Genomic DNA, 17,265 nt, shown 5'->3' on the forward strand with positions numbered 1-17,265 from the left:
CCTCAGGTCGGCCGCCCCGCCGGCGGGACAGCCTCGTGCCCGCTCGGCAGGCGGCCCATTCGCACTGTGATATGAAATGAAGCACCGGCTCCTCTCGCGACGCGCGGCGCGTGCGCGCGCGGTGCCGCCCTCCTGGGCGGGCGTGAGGCTCGGCGTGCGCCGCGTCCACGACGCTGCCGTTGCTGAGTGTCGTGCACGTAAATTATGCGCGACGCAGGTGCCGCGCCGCGTGTCGATAATGAAAGCGTGGCGTGTATGGACGCGTTCGGACCCGCCCACGACGCGTTCGCGTTTTATATTGTTGCGATCGCTCGTGCCGGGGGGCTGGTGTGGGAATTCCGCGTGCGCGTGCGTTTGCTTGCACCGGCCGGGCGCCCAAAGCGCCGCCTTAGATCTGCTCACCGTCGGCTCCCAGTCACTGCCGGGGCGTCGCACGCCGCCGCCCGGCGCGGTCGCGCGCCCAACCGGTCGGATCTGTCGCCTCATCGGGGTTGTTCTGTGGATTTGAACACGTGACATACAGATATTGTGCGGGGCAATGTGTCTCTGCGGCGGCGCCAGGCGGCGATGGCCAGCGGAAGACGTCTCTGCACAGAACGCGACCCGTCCTAGCGATCGAGCCTGCTGTTTTTGAGGCGGCTCTCGGTCGTGCTCGCTCTGCGGTCGGTCGGCGGTCGAAGTGTTCAGCAGGACAGATGCCTGTCGGGTGTTGGGCGTGCTCGTTAGCGGCGCTCGACTCCGTGACACTAGGGCTGAACCGGAACGCCGGTGCGTCCGCTGCCGTGCGCACGTGCAGGTCGATATCAAGCTCGATTCTGCTGCTGGGACAGCTGAGCTCGCTCGTGCTCTGTCGGCCAGTACACATGGCCCTCTAATTCCGGAACAGGCTGGCGCTCGTTATCACCCGCCCGCCCAGCCGCCAGGCCTGCGCTGTACAGCTGGCTAGTCTGCGCCGCGGATCTGCTGCGGCTGCGGCGGATCAGGCGCGGCGCGCGCATCCCCTGGTGTCCGAGATGGCCGCGGCGACGCAGCGTGTGTGGACAGAGACTCTTGGAGACGGCCCGCCTCGGTCCTGGCGTGGCCGGGTCTGCCGACTGTCCCGCTTGTGGTGCCACGCGGGCGTGCTCTGATGGAGCGGGCCGCTGTGCGCCGGCGCCGGGCGGCCCCCGTCGTCAGCACGGACCGTGAGGTGGGGGGGGGGGGGGGGGGGCGGACCGGGAGTCTCGTGCGGTCCGCGGGCCATCCCGCCTTACCCCGCCCCGCCTTCGCCGGGCGGCAGTCAGAGCTGGACGGCAGGGCTGAGGACTGATATGACATCGGCCCGCATGGCTCAGGAACGCTCCGGCTGGCTCAGTGAGGCCGCTGGGCTTCTCGGGCAGCCGTAGTTGTAATTGGACGCGGCTGCCGTTCGCCGCGGTCGGACCCGTGTAGATCCGGCAGGCGTCTCACGGTTACACGTATTAAAACACCCGCCTCGAAGAACCGGCTGCCAGCGACACTTCCCAGCTGATATTCGACTCGAGTGTTCGACGAGTGGGGCACGGTTTGCGCGATCGTTTTAATGCGCTGGCAGATTCGGAATTGAAATCCCTGAGCGGCGAGGCAGTCAGTAAGAGGGCATTTATTAATGGCGAATGAGGGTCCTCTTGCTCGACCCGAACGAAAAGCAGCTTTGAGAGGCCGAGGAGGTTACTAACATACATATTTTGATGTAAAATAAAGTGCTGGGCAAATTGCTTTGAACACATATTTTGGCATGCAAACTCCAATTTCTGTCATGCACCAGCGCTCCATTTTTGAAATACATCCTCAAACGTGCGAAATCACTTAAGCTTCCCGTACGTTTTATAGAGGCGTTGCCATCCAAGCCAATTAGCTCCGGTCCACCCGCAGGCGCACAACGGACATCCGGACACACCAATACTCTGAGCGTCGCGCTGCTGCCGGCGAAGGCCGCACCGCCATTCTGAGGTCCACCGCCCACGGCTGTCCCGCGTCAGGTGCATTTCGCCTGAAAACAAACGCCCTCTCATTTGGCACGCGACATCGGCCTCGGCAGCGGCAGGACTCGTCTCGCGTCACGTAACAACGTCGCCACTTTCGAACGGAACATCAGCGCTCGGTCCTCCGACTTCCACTCGGGCACGCGCCACCGCGCGAGTTGACGCCGGATGCAGACTAGCTGGAGCTCAAGCTCCCCCGCACGCCGGGCACAGATCGGTAGCTGATGGCAACGGCGCGGCGCCACGCACCGCTCCGCTCCCTGGAGAAGTCATAACCGGACAGCCTCAGCTTGACAGGGATCCCCGCGAATCCAGCGCCCGCCAGTCACAACAGCGCAATGGCACTGGACGTCTAACACGATGATAAGCGTATCGTTGAACAAGACGACTACCGCGGGCATGCTCTCACTCGACACTTTCGTGGAAACTCGGCAAGATAATACCCTAACTCTGTGTATGAAAACAGCACAAGTCAGACTGGGCAGTGAGGCGTTGCGTTCCCAACGCCGATGGACTGAACACAAATGACGCGAGCATTGATTCTGCCGCGGAACTTCGTAGTTTCTGCGCTGTACAGAGATCAGATTCGCAGCAGAACGTTCGTGCTGCTACTACCAGGAGACCACGGTTCTAATCTATCCCACGGGTCACAGGCTGTGTTGGCTATAAATATTGAGCTTCGTATCATATGATTATCGAGTACTGTGTCATCGCTATCAGGCTGCCGTCTGTTTCCTCCGCGTGAACCGTCCGTTTGCCGTCGTTTTTGTCCGGCTCCGCAGTATCAGCCACGACAGCTAGACTGCCGGGACCTGCGCAGTCCTTGGACACGGTGTCACTTGCCGGGACCCAAGCGATACATAGTCTTAGCTACCCGAGCCACAGAAGTAGCTATCCTGTGCCTTCTGACCCGAAAGTCCACGGCTTTGAGCCTTCCGGCGCACGACAGCCCGCAGCTCCACGCTGCGGTCACCGCCTTCTCTGAACGACGACGCCGCATCCGCTCGCTCCACGGGAGCACGCGGCGTAGCTTTTCGTTTTTCGGAGGCGGCGTTGCTCTGATGCCTCTAGAAGTCTGCGCCAGCACAATCATCACGCGGGAATGTCAGCATGACCACTTCTTCTCGAGCGTGGAACAGGCGATGCTTTCGTCAAGGAGTTTGATCACAAACTCGCTGGCTTCTCAGGAGCCTGGGCGGAGGATAACCGGCCTCCTCAGGGCACGGAGCAGAGGCAGACGCCACCTTTGGAGTCCAGGCAGGTTACGGGTCTCCCCGGGAGCCGCTGTCCACTCTAGACGTTCTCGGGAGCCGGAACCGGAACCGGGATTGAAGCCTTCCCAGAAGCCGTTGTCCGGTCTGGAAGCCCCCTTGGGAGCCATGGCCGAGCCCGTTCCTCTTCAGGAGCCGGTCCCAGAAGTCTACAGTCTCCTCAGGAGCCGCGGCCGAGTCTGTCCCCCCTCAGGAGCCCTGGCTGAGGCCGGCATGGCCGTGGAGGCTGGACTGGCCGGGCGACTGGCAGTGCCACCAGAGCCGCTCGCGCCCACTGCCGCCCTGCGCCGCGCCGCCGCCTGGCGCGGCCGGGCCGAGCGGCGGCCGTCATGCCGGCCCGGCCGACTCCAGCCGCTCCAGCTGCTCCAGCCGCTCCAGGCTGCGCCGGTCCACCAGGCGTGGACCGAGCCTCCCGGCAGGCCCGCCACGGAGCCGCTCCAGCGACGGATGCAGGCTGGCCATCTCAGGGGCCTCCTCGGCCGCTGCGGGCACACGGGCGCGTGTCAGGGTCGGACAACTGACGCCGACATGCAGCGCTGAAGGTGGGAGTGAGCCGCTGCAGCGCGGCGAGTGCGACCGAGAGTACGCATGGGTAGCGACAGCCAAATCGATTATCCGCCATCGTGAACGGCCGAAATGAGTAAGCGTTCCGTCCCACCTCGCCGCGGCACGACGTTGCTCTAGACGCTCGCGCGCGGTGTGCGTCGCCAGCGGCGGCGTGGCCGGTGGGTTCGGTGGCGTGAGGCGGACAGTTATCGGTCCCGGATAGCCTTTGCCGTATGTCAGAGCAGCCGTGGGATGGTGGCATGAACAACTGGCGCCACAGGGCTAGTCGCCCCAAATGCATGGAGCCATGTCAAACCAATAATTCAATACTTGAAATATAGTCAGAAAAATAAAAACCCAAGAAATGCAACATAGTAGCTGAAGAATTAAGCCTAGTACAAAGGTTGATTGATCAAATCTAATTAATTCAATTTCTAGGTTAATCTGAGTAAAAGATTTACTTGACAGTACAGAGCGTTGCTCGCGAAATCATTGAAAGGGTATGGGAGTTGAACATGCAAATTTGGAGGCACCCTTGATGGAGGTCGATGTGCGTGGCTGCGTAGCTGCGCCATACTGCCCCTGCCGGTCCGGAATACCGAGTTTTCATTTGCCCTTTTACCCTTTTTTGTTTCATCTTGTATCCTCACGGCAGTCCTGCTTCGTCCCGGGGAGGAAGCGTGCACCAGCCGTGAGTGGACCGGGAGGTACCCTGGTGGGGGTCTCCGTCCGAGTGCCAGGCACACATCCCGCAGTGGGGTCCCTGTGCGGGCGACATTTCGGCAGCTGGGTCCCCGGGCGCATGTATTCTGCCCTACCGTTATCCATTGCCCTTCATCCCAGAGCTCTGAAATGGTTATTACTGGCCGAATGGGCCTTGATCAAAAAGGCAAATAATCAGACCGAGGTTTAGCTGCAGCTTAGGTTTAACGCCCGCTTTTGGAGGAGAAATCTGGCCAACCAGCACCGGGCCTGGTGAAGTGGCGGCATTTTCAGTCAGCCACATCCAATGCCTTAATCGCTGACATGACAATCATCAGTGATCACCAAACTTCAAACCCGACGAACGAGCCATGCCGCTTATCGGCAAACCATACGCCAGTGCAATCATCCCCTGAGTACAGTTGTCTGTACAGAATTGTTTGAACTCGACTCCAACTACTGTGTCAGTTGCTTTGCGGTCGTCAGTTTCGGACTCGATCACCGGAGGTTGCGAGGTTTTTTGGGGGGGGGGGGAGGGGGCTCCAATCCGACCAGCAGCCTTGGGAGTCAGGAGAGCGTGCACATTTGACCCGCGGTGCCGCTATCTGCCCGCACGGCGCCTGGGACGGCGCCAATCGTCAACCTGACCGCAGCCTGCACGACACCTTCGCGCAGAACACCCTCTTCCGCAGCTGGTGCGCCAATACAAACAGTAATCCTAGCAGTCATCCGATCAGCGGTCTGACGAGTCCTGGCCACTGTAGCCAGATCTCACTGCTCTGATTGCCCAGCACTCGCAAGTAAAACGCACCGTTTAGAATACTGTGCGCAGGTTGGGAAACGGAGCGGGACGGAGCGAGAAAATCGACTATAGGGGAGCTCAGAGGGCTCGGGCACTCGAATATTCACGAAAATCCAACACTTAGCGTGCGGCAGTGCATAGAAATCGCAGATCGAATGTCACAACGCTCTCCCCGAATCCTGTGCAAGCCCCGCATCCGTGACTGCGAGTCTAGGGCGGTTTATACATCCTGTCGAAGCTGCTCCTGTTTAAACATTCCAAAACACGACATTTCAGCAGGGATTTACGTCTTTCACAACGTCCCGTGAAAAGGAGCCCAAGGGACACCATCGCCACTTCGACGGGTGCGGCGCCAAACTTCGGAAGAGATGAAGACATGAGCAAAGAGAGAGGCGAAGGGGGCATCGCCTTCTCCCGGCTCGACGAATAAGCCCCCGTTCCCTGGGCGGCCCAAGGCTCTCACCTAGTTCCGCGAAGGTATGAGTGACTTTCGAAAAGTTGATGTAACAAAAAGGAACACGCTGTTAACAGAGGTTTTAAAAACAACGGCCATAGATCGGTCAGCAGGCGATTTAAAATGAACCCCCGTGGGTAAAACGGATTATATCCTTAACACGCGCTCGGATGGCCGGTTGGATACCCTTCGCTCGGGTGGGAGGTCGGTTGCCCCCCCCCCCCCCCTCCCCTAAGATCTTAGGAACTAAGAGAGCTGGAGACGCGAAATTCACGGGGTGTTGGCCTAGGTGAACTCACTCGGTCAAGTTTCTAAGGTTTTCAAGGTCATGATCTTAAGATCAAATAGTTACGCAAGGTCAATCTTCAGGTTTGTCTCCAAGTTAAGGTCAGTGATCTTGCTTGATCTTTTGGCAGGTCATGGTGATCAAAATCAATGAAGACTTCTCTGAGTTCGTTATTTGAATAAGCGACAAAGACCACGTCAGGCAGTATGTTTCTAAAAACGAAGGTTGACTTGGGTTATTTTAGGTCGGTACCTATTCTGACCTTTAAGAAGTTAGTGAAAACTGTATAATGCGGTTTCTTGTCACCAATAAATTTGAAATGAGCACCAGAAACTACCCAATATAGCAATCCCTAGAGTATTAAAACAGGTTGGTTTGAACCTTGATCTGATCTTCATCCCTGGCCCTAGGTCAGTGGAATTTCGTCATTAAATTGTTGCGTTGCCTAAGAAGTATCTCCGAGGTGTACAGCTTCGTCTAACACGTCGTTGCTGCATAAGGTCGAACGATTCTCTCTAAATTGACTTCACTGAACCCATGGCCTGACTTTCACCTGCCGTAGGTCAGCGGCCTTACAAGGTACAACCAGTGTTTCATACCAAACGATCCGCTATTCAATTGTCTATAGCTATGCAAAATTTGGCGTGGCTATGCCGCGCCGTTCGGTAACCATTCCGGAAAAACCTCTGGGGGGGGGGGTCAACTTGATCCGCACCCGAGTGCGTGTTAAGAAAGCCAAGTTGAGAGCCTTGAGCGGAACCGTGGGGTCCCAGGTTGCGGGGCCCCTGACACATTTTTGCCCCCCCCCCCCTCCCTCCCCTCTCTGGCGAAACCCTGACTGAGCGCCGGGAAGAGAGTTGGAACACCGCGACTCGTATGCAGCACATAGGAAGTACGGCCATACCAAAAACAACACGAAACAAACGAAACAATGAAAAGAAGTGAAGTGGGTAAAACAAAATAGCACCGGCCGCCGTGTATTCACCACTTTATTAAAACGAAGATCAATCAAGTACCCGCGCACGTCAAGCGACAACAACACTATTATAAATGAATGAAATCTACACATAATACACATCAGTGCACAGATCTCGTTGATAGCGCACATCCAGGCGACTCCGCATCATGCATTACAACACGTATGAAAATAAATCATCGAAGAATTACGTACCGGCCCTGACAGCGGCACCACACCAAAGAATGCGGTACCACCATGTCAGCGACAAATGTGAGTCATTCCCTTCATGTTGGCATTTGTTTACAAACGATCAAGGTACTTCGTGGACAATACAACGCACATAATTGTAGGCATCTCCATGTAGTCTCTCCACACTCACCAGGCCTTATCGCGTCATCCTTCGTCACCGCCACTCACGTGTGTCACCAAACGGTCGGTCCAACAGCATGTTGAAAGCATCCCACGGATTCACCACCGGACTGTTCTACGTGGTTCTCGTAAAACGCATGGACTGCGGCAGATTATAACCGGTCGGACATTTGGAAACAGCTACAGCTTAGGACTGCTTTTTCAATGGAAGCAAGTTTGTTCTCCAAAACGGGCTAAAAAAGGAACTCCGGGGAGCACTTGTGGACTGTCCACTCCAGCAAATGCGTCGAGCAGAGGCAAGATCGCCTTAGCACTTTTTGCTTCAGCCAGCGGCAACGGCTTAAGACTACGGCCTGACGTACTGCGGAAATGCTGATACCGCCACAGCGTACTGGGCTGCTATATGGCTCATGTTGAATCTCTGCATATACATTGCTGGCGGGAAGAAACAGCGCTCAAAAATGCTGTCCTGGATCAAGAGGAAGTGCCGCAGCTCTCCACGTGCCTAACAAGAACGGAACTGATGGGCCCAGTCTCTCCACATCATTCCCGGATCGTCTCTTCCCACATTGAGAACCACCCAGATTTTGGGCGGCTGGGTTTCCGTGGCAAGTGCCAGGCAGGCAACCATGTCGGCGGCTGTCCACAAACCAACCACGGCAATGTACCGTAAATATGCCGATAGGCGTCCAGCTTCGCATGCGCCCGCACGGACAGAGCAGTGCGACGGTCCGGCTCCGCGCCCCGGTCCGCCCGCACGGGGCGGCACATCAGGGGCGTCGCCGCCAACGGGTCCGCGTCGCCGCGCGGTGCCAGCTTCCGGGCCGACTGTCGTTTGCGGCGGGGTGCAGGACGGGAGCGAAACAGATGTGAATCCTGTCACGAGACATCGCGGGTTCCTTTGCTCGCATCCCTTGTCACGACTTCGTATCTCCTGACACGGCATCGTATCTAACGTCTAGTCTAACGCTAACGCCTATGTAGTCCAGTCTGATCCGCTGCCGTCCGCCACTCCACAACATTGCTTCCGAGTGCCGGCGGGAAGTCCAGGACGCTACCGATCCTACGCACACAAACTCAGAATGTACTGTGCTATCGGAGACAATCCACGGAGACAGACCAGACCGAGATCTTATCGCTACACCGTTCCCCACAAAACCACTCGAAAGACGGTGGAATGGATGATGTTAATTCAATGATATTGCGAAGGAATGCTAACTTCCATGCGTTGCTCAAGCTAGGATGGGTAGATTGTACTTATCACCAATGACGTGGAGGCCTAACTTACAAAGGGGTCTAAAATTTTATATATGCGAACCCTTAGGTCAATTTTTCCAATTTTTTTTCAATTTTTCGTTGTTGATTTTTTTTCCCCAAAAAATTCCAATTTTTTCCATTCAGTCAATAAGGCCAACAAAAAAAGGCTCAACTTACACCTCTATGGTCTGAAAAAAATGGGAAGAAATGCAGCCTGGGAAAAAATTGTTGCAAACCCATAAAATGATTCTTAGACCATGACATTTTCCTCTAAATACGTGCTTATCTCATGCATCACAAAACCTTTGGGGAAGCTCCGTCACCATATGCCTAGAAGTAGTGACGCGGCGGCGGATACGCGCGAACAAGTGTGACATTCGATTGAACAGCATACCTGAGCGCACTCCCCGCCGCAGGCGATCTCATTGATCAGATCGTGTCGTGTTACGATGAGAAACTGTTGCAGTGGTGTAATGACGTTATGCTCATCCCTAAACAGATATCAAATAGAAAAAAACTGTCGAGCTACGTCATCGCACCGCGACCATGTATGTCCATACATCCTGCACCCGAGAGCCCAAGATGTGGCTTATGTGACCACGTGAGATGAACGCGATTTTTCCTCAGATGTCTGTCTGACGTTCTGGGCGTTATAGTATTCAATTTTTCGACGGAAAAAAGTCGGTGATCGACATAGAGGCTGATAATATTTTGATATATATTCAGAACTGAACATACAGCTATCCACGAGTTACTGGTACTCGGGTTCAGACACTGGCCAGGTTTAGACTGACGCACAAAATGTGATAAGCAGAGCCCAGACGATTCCAGCAATGACACGCGAACTGACTTTAGAACTTATCAGATGGTAAACCGTTAAGCCGTGTAACCCGTGTCATCTGCGCTCTCGGACAAAAATATGCACGGACTACGGGAACGTTTTGACTCAAATCTACATATTGCAAAAGTCCACCTGAGGGCACGCAGTCGTCCATGTAGCAAATGAGTCTTCTGTGTCTGCGCGTTACAAAAACATGTTCAGCGGATGTGCAATTTCAACGTGATCGCCCCCGTCCCCCCAGTCCGTGTCCAGTCGTCCAGTTCAGTTCAGTCGTCCAGTACCGCCAGGACTGACTGCGCTGCATCCGACCGGAAGCCCAGCACTTCCTGAGGTCCGACGTCTTCGACGCCGACCCCCGACCAACAGAGCCGCCGTTCCGTTGGTAGCAAAGACGGCCACACGGGCCAGCCACAACGCCTTCAGACGAGCTGGGACGGGCAGCCGGGCACCGCAGGCGCGCAGCACGCATGAGGCGGCACACTCAGGCCGTGATTGGCAGGGAGACAGAGCGGAATGGCATGCAACCAGACGTTCGTGTGTGGAAGCTACCTTGACACGGCCAGGAAGGTAGTTTTCAGGCAGCGTCAACCACCCCGAGCAGCCACGTTTCTGGGCTGGCGCATTCGGACTACTTGGCTGGAGACTCGGACGGGGGAAGGCATGCAGACGGGAGTAAACTGCAGACTTGGGCTTCGGCGGCCAGCGTTGGACCAACAGCCGCATCGGAGTGAGATGCGGGAGACCTCCCAGGCACACTGGCGGGCTGCGACTGCATGCGACACCGACACCTCGAGGACACCGGCCGGGCGGACAGAGCCGCGATCCGGCGAGTCTAGTAACAACAGCCAGGCGGCAGCCGGTCAGGAGGACACAGCCGGCTTACATGGTGCGATGTACCGAGCTCCGATCATGGGCAGCTCGTCATAGACCACAGCGTGCGAGCCATTGCCGACACTCCTGCAATACGGGGAGGCCGTCAGGCGCGCGGTGACGTCACGGCGCACGGTGACGTCACAGCCGACACTGACGTCACAGCCGACACCAGACACTGGCACAGCGCTCTCCCCGGGATGCGTCGCATATGGCGCGGGCGGCGAGGCCGCTAGAGACGCGAGCTCGACTGATAGGCGCCATTGTCGGCGCCAATCTCCGCGCCGTACGGGGGCGGCGGCCTGAAACAAACCGAGGGAAACTAGAGGTAGGCCGGCGAAACACAGCCGAATTAAGTACGGCACGGGCGCAGATACTCACCCGTAGCCGGGCTCTTCGAGAATGGGCTCAGTTCCACTGGGCAGCCTGAACAGTGCAAGAGGTGGTCAAACATGGTGCTAGAGTTCGCGGACATTTTGCTGTGAGGATTAAGGGCTTGAACGGCGTGATCAGCTGAGCTCAACATTAAAACCTGGGTGAAAGACACCACGAAAAATTGCATATGACAAAATCGCTCGTCTCTTTACACGTTCGCTCTAAAACACATCAGGACTCATGTATGAAACACCTTTACAACTACAGAACCACTCTTACAAACACGCTACACGCTATAGAAACACTCTTATAACAGGGTATGGCTGCTATCCTTTATGCGATTTGAGAAATGGCTGAAATGTCACCGGACCTCGGCCTTCACGGGAATAATCTTTGCGAATAATCTTGACCCACCTCAAAGTGCATTCCCTACTATCAGGAACATGCCATATATAATATACGAAGCGCACAGTACTTACGACTGAGCTTGGCGGAAAAGCGCGGCTATTTCCTCGAAAGTCTTGCCCTTGGTCTCTGGCACACGCTTGAAGGTAAAGCCCCAGAAGATGGCCAAGAGCAGCGAGAATGGCAGGAATGTGTAGTCTTCGAGAAGGTTCTGTGGAGGTGAAATCGGAGTTTGCATTATGGTTCGGGATGAAACGTGTAACACGAATTCATCATCACTCGAATTCATCATTCGGTAAGAAGCTCGCCGAACGGTTTACAGTCCGGTGAAAGACATGCAAACGTTGTTTGAGAGCGTCTGTTGTGATGTGACAAGACGCTTTGTTTTCGTTTGGGTTCGCCTTTTTCGTTAGTTTTGATCCGCAGCAAAATGGAGCCCTTTGAACCAACTGGATAAGAAAATAGTCATATTTATCATACATAGTTAAATACAACTGTCACGCACGAATCGAAGGAAAACAGCTAATATAGGCCGTTGACCTAGGTGACCTGGACAACAAGACTCACGTGTCCACAGTAACATTAAGAGACCAATCATTCCTCTCCCACCTGATACAACGTCACCATTTATACAAATGCAAGTGTCACTGTGCCACAACTATCAAAGTTCGAGGTAACATCAGTCCGCAAGTTATCAGCTACGTCCCAGCTTGGTGGACTGACAACATCTGTAACCGGAAGATCCGATACAGCTGATGCGCGACGAAAGAACGCAAACTATTGCGGAGCTAGACGGGCAACGTTGTTACGTTGCGTGTAGGGGCAAAGCTCTCTGTCACATGTGTATCACATAGTGCAAGCGCAACACCCAGTTTGTTAGGGGCAAATCGACAAGAACCTGTGGACGGACCGTTACACAGAGCGACGGCCGACCGCGGGCCGTCTCCGGCGCCTGTTTACCTCCCCTCCGCCAGCTGTGGTACGCTATCAGCGCAGGTGCGGGCGGCGGACCGATACGGTCAATATCTCCCGGCATTCTTCTCACACGGCCATTTACCAGGTCCAGCTCGGAGACGTGCGGTTATCGCTCAGTCAATGTACCCAATTGCACCCGATATTGCCCCCGATGTCATCAATCCTCCCCCCCCTCACCCCCTCCCCACACACACCTACTCAGCCGGCGCTGGTGCTGGCACTGGTCGAACAATCCACGCCACGTGCCATGACTTTGCGCAGGTTACGTGAAAGCCCCGGATCGATCCACGCCCATTACGCCTATTTACCTATCGTTACGACCGCCGTGCCAGGACATTTTTGGCAGCAGTTGCTCTGTCCGCACATACATATGCAAGGCGTCCGGAAAAAAATGGTCTGGGCACAATGGCGATCTTCCCGGCGCACGCACGCGCAACCAGCCGTGCCCGATTAAGGGATAACCACGATTCTGCGGCAGTACAGGCGACGTACGGCGCGCCGAAGAACAGCATGCATTTATCATGCCCGAAGCCTATTCGCCAGCCTCGCTAGGCATCGACCGAGTTGGCACGTCAGCCTGTTCGGCGCGCACCCCGTCGGAGTCGGCACCCCTTACCCTGCGGCCGGTGCGCACCCCGTCGGAGTCGGCACCCCTTTCCCAGCGGCCGGCACGCACCCCGTTAGAGTCGGCACCCCTTACCCTGCGGCCGGTGCGCACCCCGTCGGAGTCGCACCCCCTTTCCCTGCGGCCGGCACGCACCCCGTTGGAGTCGGCATCCCTTTCCCTGCGGCCGGCCACGCACCCCGTTGGAGTCGGCAATCCCTTACCCTGCGGCCGGCACGCACCCCGTTGGAGTCGGCCACCCCTTACCCTGCGGCCGGCGCGCACCCCGTCGGAGTCGGCATCCCTTACCCTGCGGCCGGTGCGCACCCCGTCGGAGTCGGCATCCTTACCCTGCGGGCCGGTGCGCACCCCGTTGGAGTCGGCATCCCTTACCCTGCTGCCGGCACACCAAACCCCCGCGCCGGTGCGCACCCCGTCGGAGTCGGCAACCCCTTACCCTGCGGCCGGTGCGCACCCCGTTGGAGTCGGCACCCCTTACCCTGCGGCCGGCACGCACCCCGTCGGAGTCGGCATCCCTTACCCTGCGGCCGGTGCGCACCCCGTCGGAGTCGGCATCCCTTACCCTGCGGCCGGTGCGCACCCCGTTGGAGTCGGCATCCCTTACCCTGCTGCCGGCACACCAAACCCCGCGGCCGGTGCGCACCCCGTCGGAGTCGGCACCCCTTACCCTGCGGCCGGTGCGCACCCCGTTGGAGTCGGCACCCCTTACCCTGCGGTCGGCACGCACCCCGTCGGAGTCGGCACCCCTTACCCTGCTGCCGGCACGCCAAACCCCGCGGCCGGCGCGCACCCTGTCGGAGTCGCCCCCCACCCCCACCCAGCGGCCGGCGATTGCACCTTGCCTGAGTCGGCTCTCCTCATCCCATGACCGGCACGCACTCTGTCCTAGTCGGCTCCCTCGTCCCGCGGCCGGCGCGCACCCTATTGCAGTCGGCTTCCCCTGACCCTGCGGCCGGCGCGCCACACATCGATCCCACCAGTCACCTTCATCGGCAGGAAGGCGATGCCGACGATGAAGTTGCAGAGCCAGTTGATGAGCACGGCGATACTCATGGCAGCCGGTCGCGGTCCTGACAAACGGAGCGAGTGTCAAAAGTGGGGCGCCACACTCCCGGGCAATACGATTAAGCGCAAGCCAGAGGGAGGTTACCGACCATTTCAACAACAAACACTGAGGAAGCTCACTACAGCATTATCCTGTACACTTCGTCCGGTCCGGGGCGGATAGTACAACTTGGCCCGTCAAGAGCAGGGTGGCGACGGTGGCACCAAGTTGAAGCGTGCCTGCGCCAAGGTCGCCGCGCCTCGTCGAGCGTCATCAGCCGCTGCCGACGGTGGTCCGAGCGGTTATCTAACGGGTCCCGGCCACCTGCTCTGCCGGTCGAGCGGTCGCCCCGCGTCATACTAATCCCCGATGGTGCAGCGCATGCAGCGTAATACAACCACGTCGGCCGGGGAGCCGATCCGGTCGGCGGCTGGCGAGGCAGGCGGCGCACCCGCCGACCCGCCGGACCCGGCCGCGCCGCTGACCGATTCAGCTGGCTGGCTGGACGCGTCCATCCGACACCGGGTTTCGGCAGGGGGGATGATAGGGAGGGGGGGGGGGGGTGGATCCAGCACGCTGACCCAGCCTTTGATTCTGGCATGTGGCCTGCCTCCCTTTCTGTTCCTGCGGCCTGCCTCCCTTTCTGTTCCTGCGGCCTGCCTCCCTTTCTGTTCCTGTGGCCTGTCTCCCTTTCTGTTCCTGTGGCGCGCCTCCCTTCCTGTTCCTGTGGCCAGCTCCCCCCCCTTCTATCCCTGTGACCAGCCTCCATCCCTGTCCCTGTGGCCAGCTTTCTCCCTGTCCCCGTGGCCAGCTTCCAACTTTGCTCCTGTGACCAGCCTCCCTCCCTTGTACCTGTGGCCAGCCACGATCCCTGTCTCTGTGGCCAGCCTCCATTCTTGTCCCTGCGTCGGCCGAAGTCGGCACGCACCCGGACCCCGCGGCGGGTTGCGATCCACGCATGGTCCTCCGACGGCACGGTCTGATCTCAAAAGGTTCAGTCTGGGATTCCGGCTCCCGTCAGCCCATACCGCGATGGAGTATCGGGCCTGCAGGCGGAGGAACGGGGTGTCCCCGATTCCCGACTGCGACTCACCTTGTGAGAACAGCTCGGCCGTGATCATCCACGGGATGGAGCCGGGCCCGACGGCGAAGAACACGACGAAGCCGAACGTGCAGATGACCGCTAGGTAGGAGACCCACGAGATCATCTGCTTCACCAGGAACGAGATGGTGATGAAGACGGAGAAGAAGAACATGCCGCCGAGGCCCCACAGGTGGAGCGTGCGCCGGCCCTCGCGCTCGATCAGGAGGATGGAGACGACGGTCATCAGGACCATGACGACGCCCACGCCCATGGTGGCGTAGCTGGCACCCTGCGCCGACAGGTGCGCGTCGACGAAGATGTCCGTCGAGTAGTAGAACACCTGCAGCACGGGCAGCACATAGTTAGAGAAGAAGTAGCATGCGGAGCGGTACCCCCGTGACGCCGGGGTGCATCTGGCCCCCGTCTCGCCCCAGACCACGCACCGCGTTGATGCCACTGAGCTGCTGCGACAGCTGCATCACGATGGCGATGATGAGGGGACTGCGCAGCGCCGGCGACTTGACCAGCTGCAGCATGGTGAAGCGCGCTTCCGCCTGCTGCGCCCGCTCCTCCGTCTTCATCTCCTCCACGTCGTCCTCGATGTTGTTGCAGTGACGCAGCTGACGCAGCGCTGCGGGAGACGGCCGGAGCATGACAGGAAGCCCGACGCTGACCGCGCGGGGCGGGGCCACAGCACGGCGGGACAGCGCAGCGCTGTGGGAGACGGCCGGAGCATGACAGGGAGCCCGACGCTGACCGCGCGAGACGGGGCCACAGCACGGCGGGACAGCGCAGCGCTGTGGGAGACGGCCGGAGCATGACAGGGAGCCCGACGCTGACCGCGCGAGACGGGGCCACAGCACGGCGGGACAGCGCAGCGCTGTGGGAGACGGCCGGAGCATGACAGGGAGCCCGACGCTGACCGCGCGAGACGGGGCCACAGCACGGCGGGACAGCGCAGCGCTGTGGGAGACGGCAGGAGCATGACAGGGAGCCCGACGCTGACCGCGCGAGACGGGGCCACAGCACGGCGGGACAGCGCAGCGCTGCACGCGCGGCGGCAGGTCACAGCTGGGCAGAAAAGCATCACAAACGAACGCGACACCTGGCGAATGACGAGCGAGAGTATCTAGGTCGATCGTATCTAGAACTAAACATGTCCGGTGCAGCGAAGGGTGACCGGTCCGGCGAACCTGGCTGATGTCAGTCAGCATAGGCGAGAGAGTTTCACGAGGGCACAATCCCGGAGACATGGCAGCATTTCTGTCGGCGTGAGCAGAGAGCACATCGCTCCACCTGGCTTCCGCCGACTGACCTTTGCGTGCCTCCTGCTCCTTCTGTTTGGTGATGAGCAGGTAGCGCGGCGACTCGGGACACATGGGGAGCAGCACCAGCTGCAGCGCCGACGGGCAGACGGCCAGCCCTGCGGCAGCGGCGCCCGTCACACCCACGCTCAGCTGTTAACATGCGGACACCGCCGGCAGCGGCGACACTGAGGCGCGTGCGGGCCGCAAGCCGCTCCCCGTGGTGGCAGCACAGGGATCCACCTCAGGGTAGGGCTGGCGAGTGGCTTCAGTTGTTCCCAACATGTTTCCCGTGTTTGCATCAGCAGCGCTAATTTCACCACATCCGATGAGAGAATTCATATTTAACTCCCAGTGCACCATAAGAGAGGCGGCTACAGTTCATGCCAAAGGGCGCCGGGGGAGGGAGGGGGAAGGGGGACACCGCGAGCGAATCACGCTGCGTTCCACGACCCCAACATACCGATCAGGTCTCGACGCGACAGGGCCTCTGGAGCCACGCCCGGACTGTACTGTCGCCGGAAATAGATGCAATTTCAGCACGACGGACCAGGCTCGTGCATTAAATGCAGCTCGCCAAACTTGCTGGACCGGTCGACACACTGCGGGCCATCGAGCGGTCCGTATACTTGTGCCAATCACAGCTGTGTCTATTTAGTTTCATTTCGGTGTCCAAATGTCAAGTCGTGGTCAAGTGAGCTCAGGTCAATCCGGTCAAGTGAGATCAACATCTATCGGGTCGCCATCTGGTTTCCGTTGTCTGAGTCCCGTATGTTATGTTGTGCTGCTCTGCTTGCTTCTATAATGGTTTCACATGTTAATGGCTGTCATCTTTAATTTGGTTTTTGGTACCAGATGCGTGATTATTATCATTAGTATTATTATCATTGCGAACCTTGGCGAAATTCAACCGGTGGCTTTTCTAACGCGGCGTCAGTATATGCTACATAGATCAATACATAACACGCAACACGTGCAAATGAGACGCAACACCAGCGATACACATACGACGTTATAAAACATGAGCGACTTGTGATACAATCAGCACCTGCACGTCATTGCCAGTTGGTCAATTTAGGTAAGCTCTCTGATG

The 17,265-nt window shown here is 58.1% G+C and overlaps 1 protein-coding gene across 1 annotated transcript in view; it reads right to left on the reverse strand.

Annotated features, from left to right (window-relative positions):
- Positions 1-3,463: 3,463 nt before the first annotated feature.
- The window catches only part of LOC119099988 (glucose transporter type 1), a 28,146-nt gene continuing 14,344 nt past the window's right edge, over positions 3,464-17,265 (reverse strand). The window contains exons 7-15 of the mRNA XM_037223108.1: positions 16,184-16,291; positions 15,312-15,499; positions 14,878-15,208; positions 13,724-13,809; positions 11,214-11,350; positions 10,741-10,785; positions 10,373-10,446; positions 3,684-3,756; positions 3,464-3,476 (exon numbers count right to left, since the gene is read on the reverse strand). Of these exons, the coding sequence (XP_037079003.1) occupies positions 3,464-3,476; positions 3,684-3,756; positions 10,373-10,446; positions 10,741-10,785; positions 11,214-11,350; positions 13,724-13,809; positions 14,878-15,208; positions 15,312-15,499; positions 16,184-16,291 (1,055 nt within the window). The remainder of the gene's footprint in view (positions 3,477-3,683; positions 3,757-10,372; positions 10,447-10,740; positions 10,786-11,213; positions 11,351-13,723; positions 13,810-14,877; positions 15,209-15,311; positions 15,500-16,183; positions 16,292-17,265) is intronic.

The sequence above is a fragment of the Pollicipes pollicipes genome, unplaced genomic scaffold, assembly GCF_011947565.3.
Source record: "Pollicipes pollicipes isolate AB1234 unplaced genomic scaffold, Ppol_2.1 Scaffold_4881;HRSCAF=5763_pilon_pilon_pilon, whole genome shotgun sequence".
NCBI lineage: Eukaryota > Metazoa > Arthropoda > Thecostraca > Pollicipedomorpha > Pollicipedidae > Pollicipes > Pollicipes pollicipes.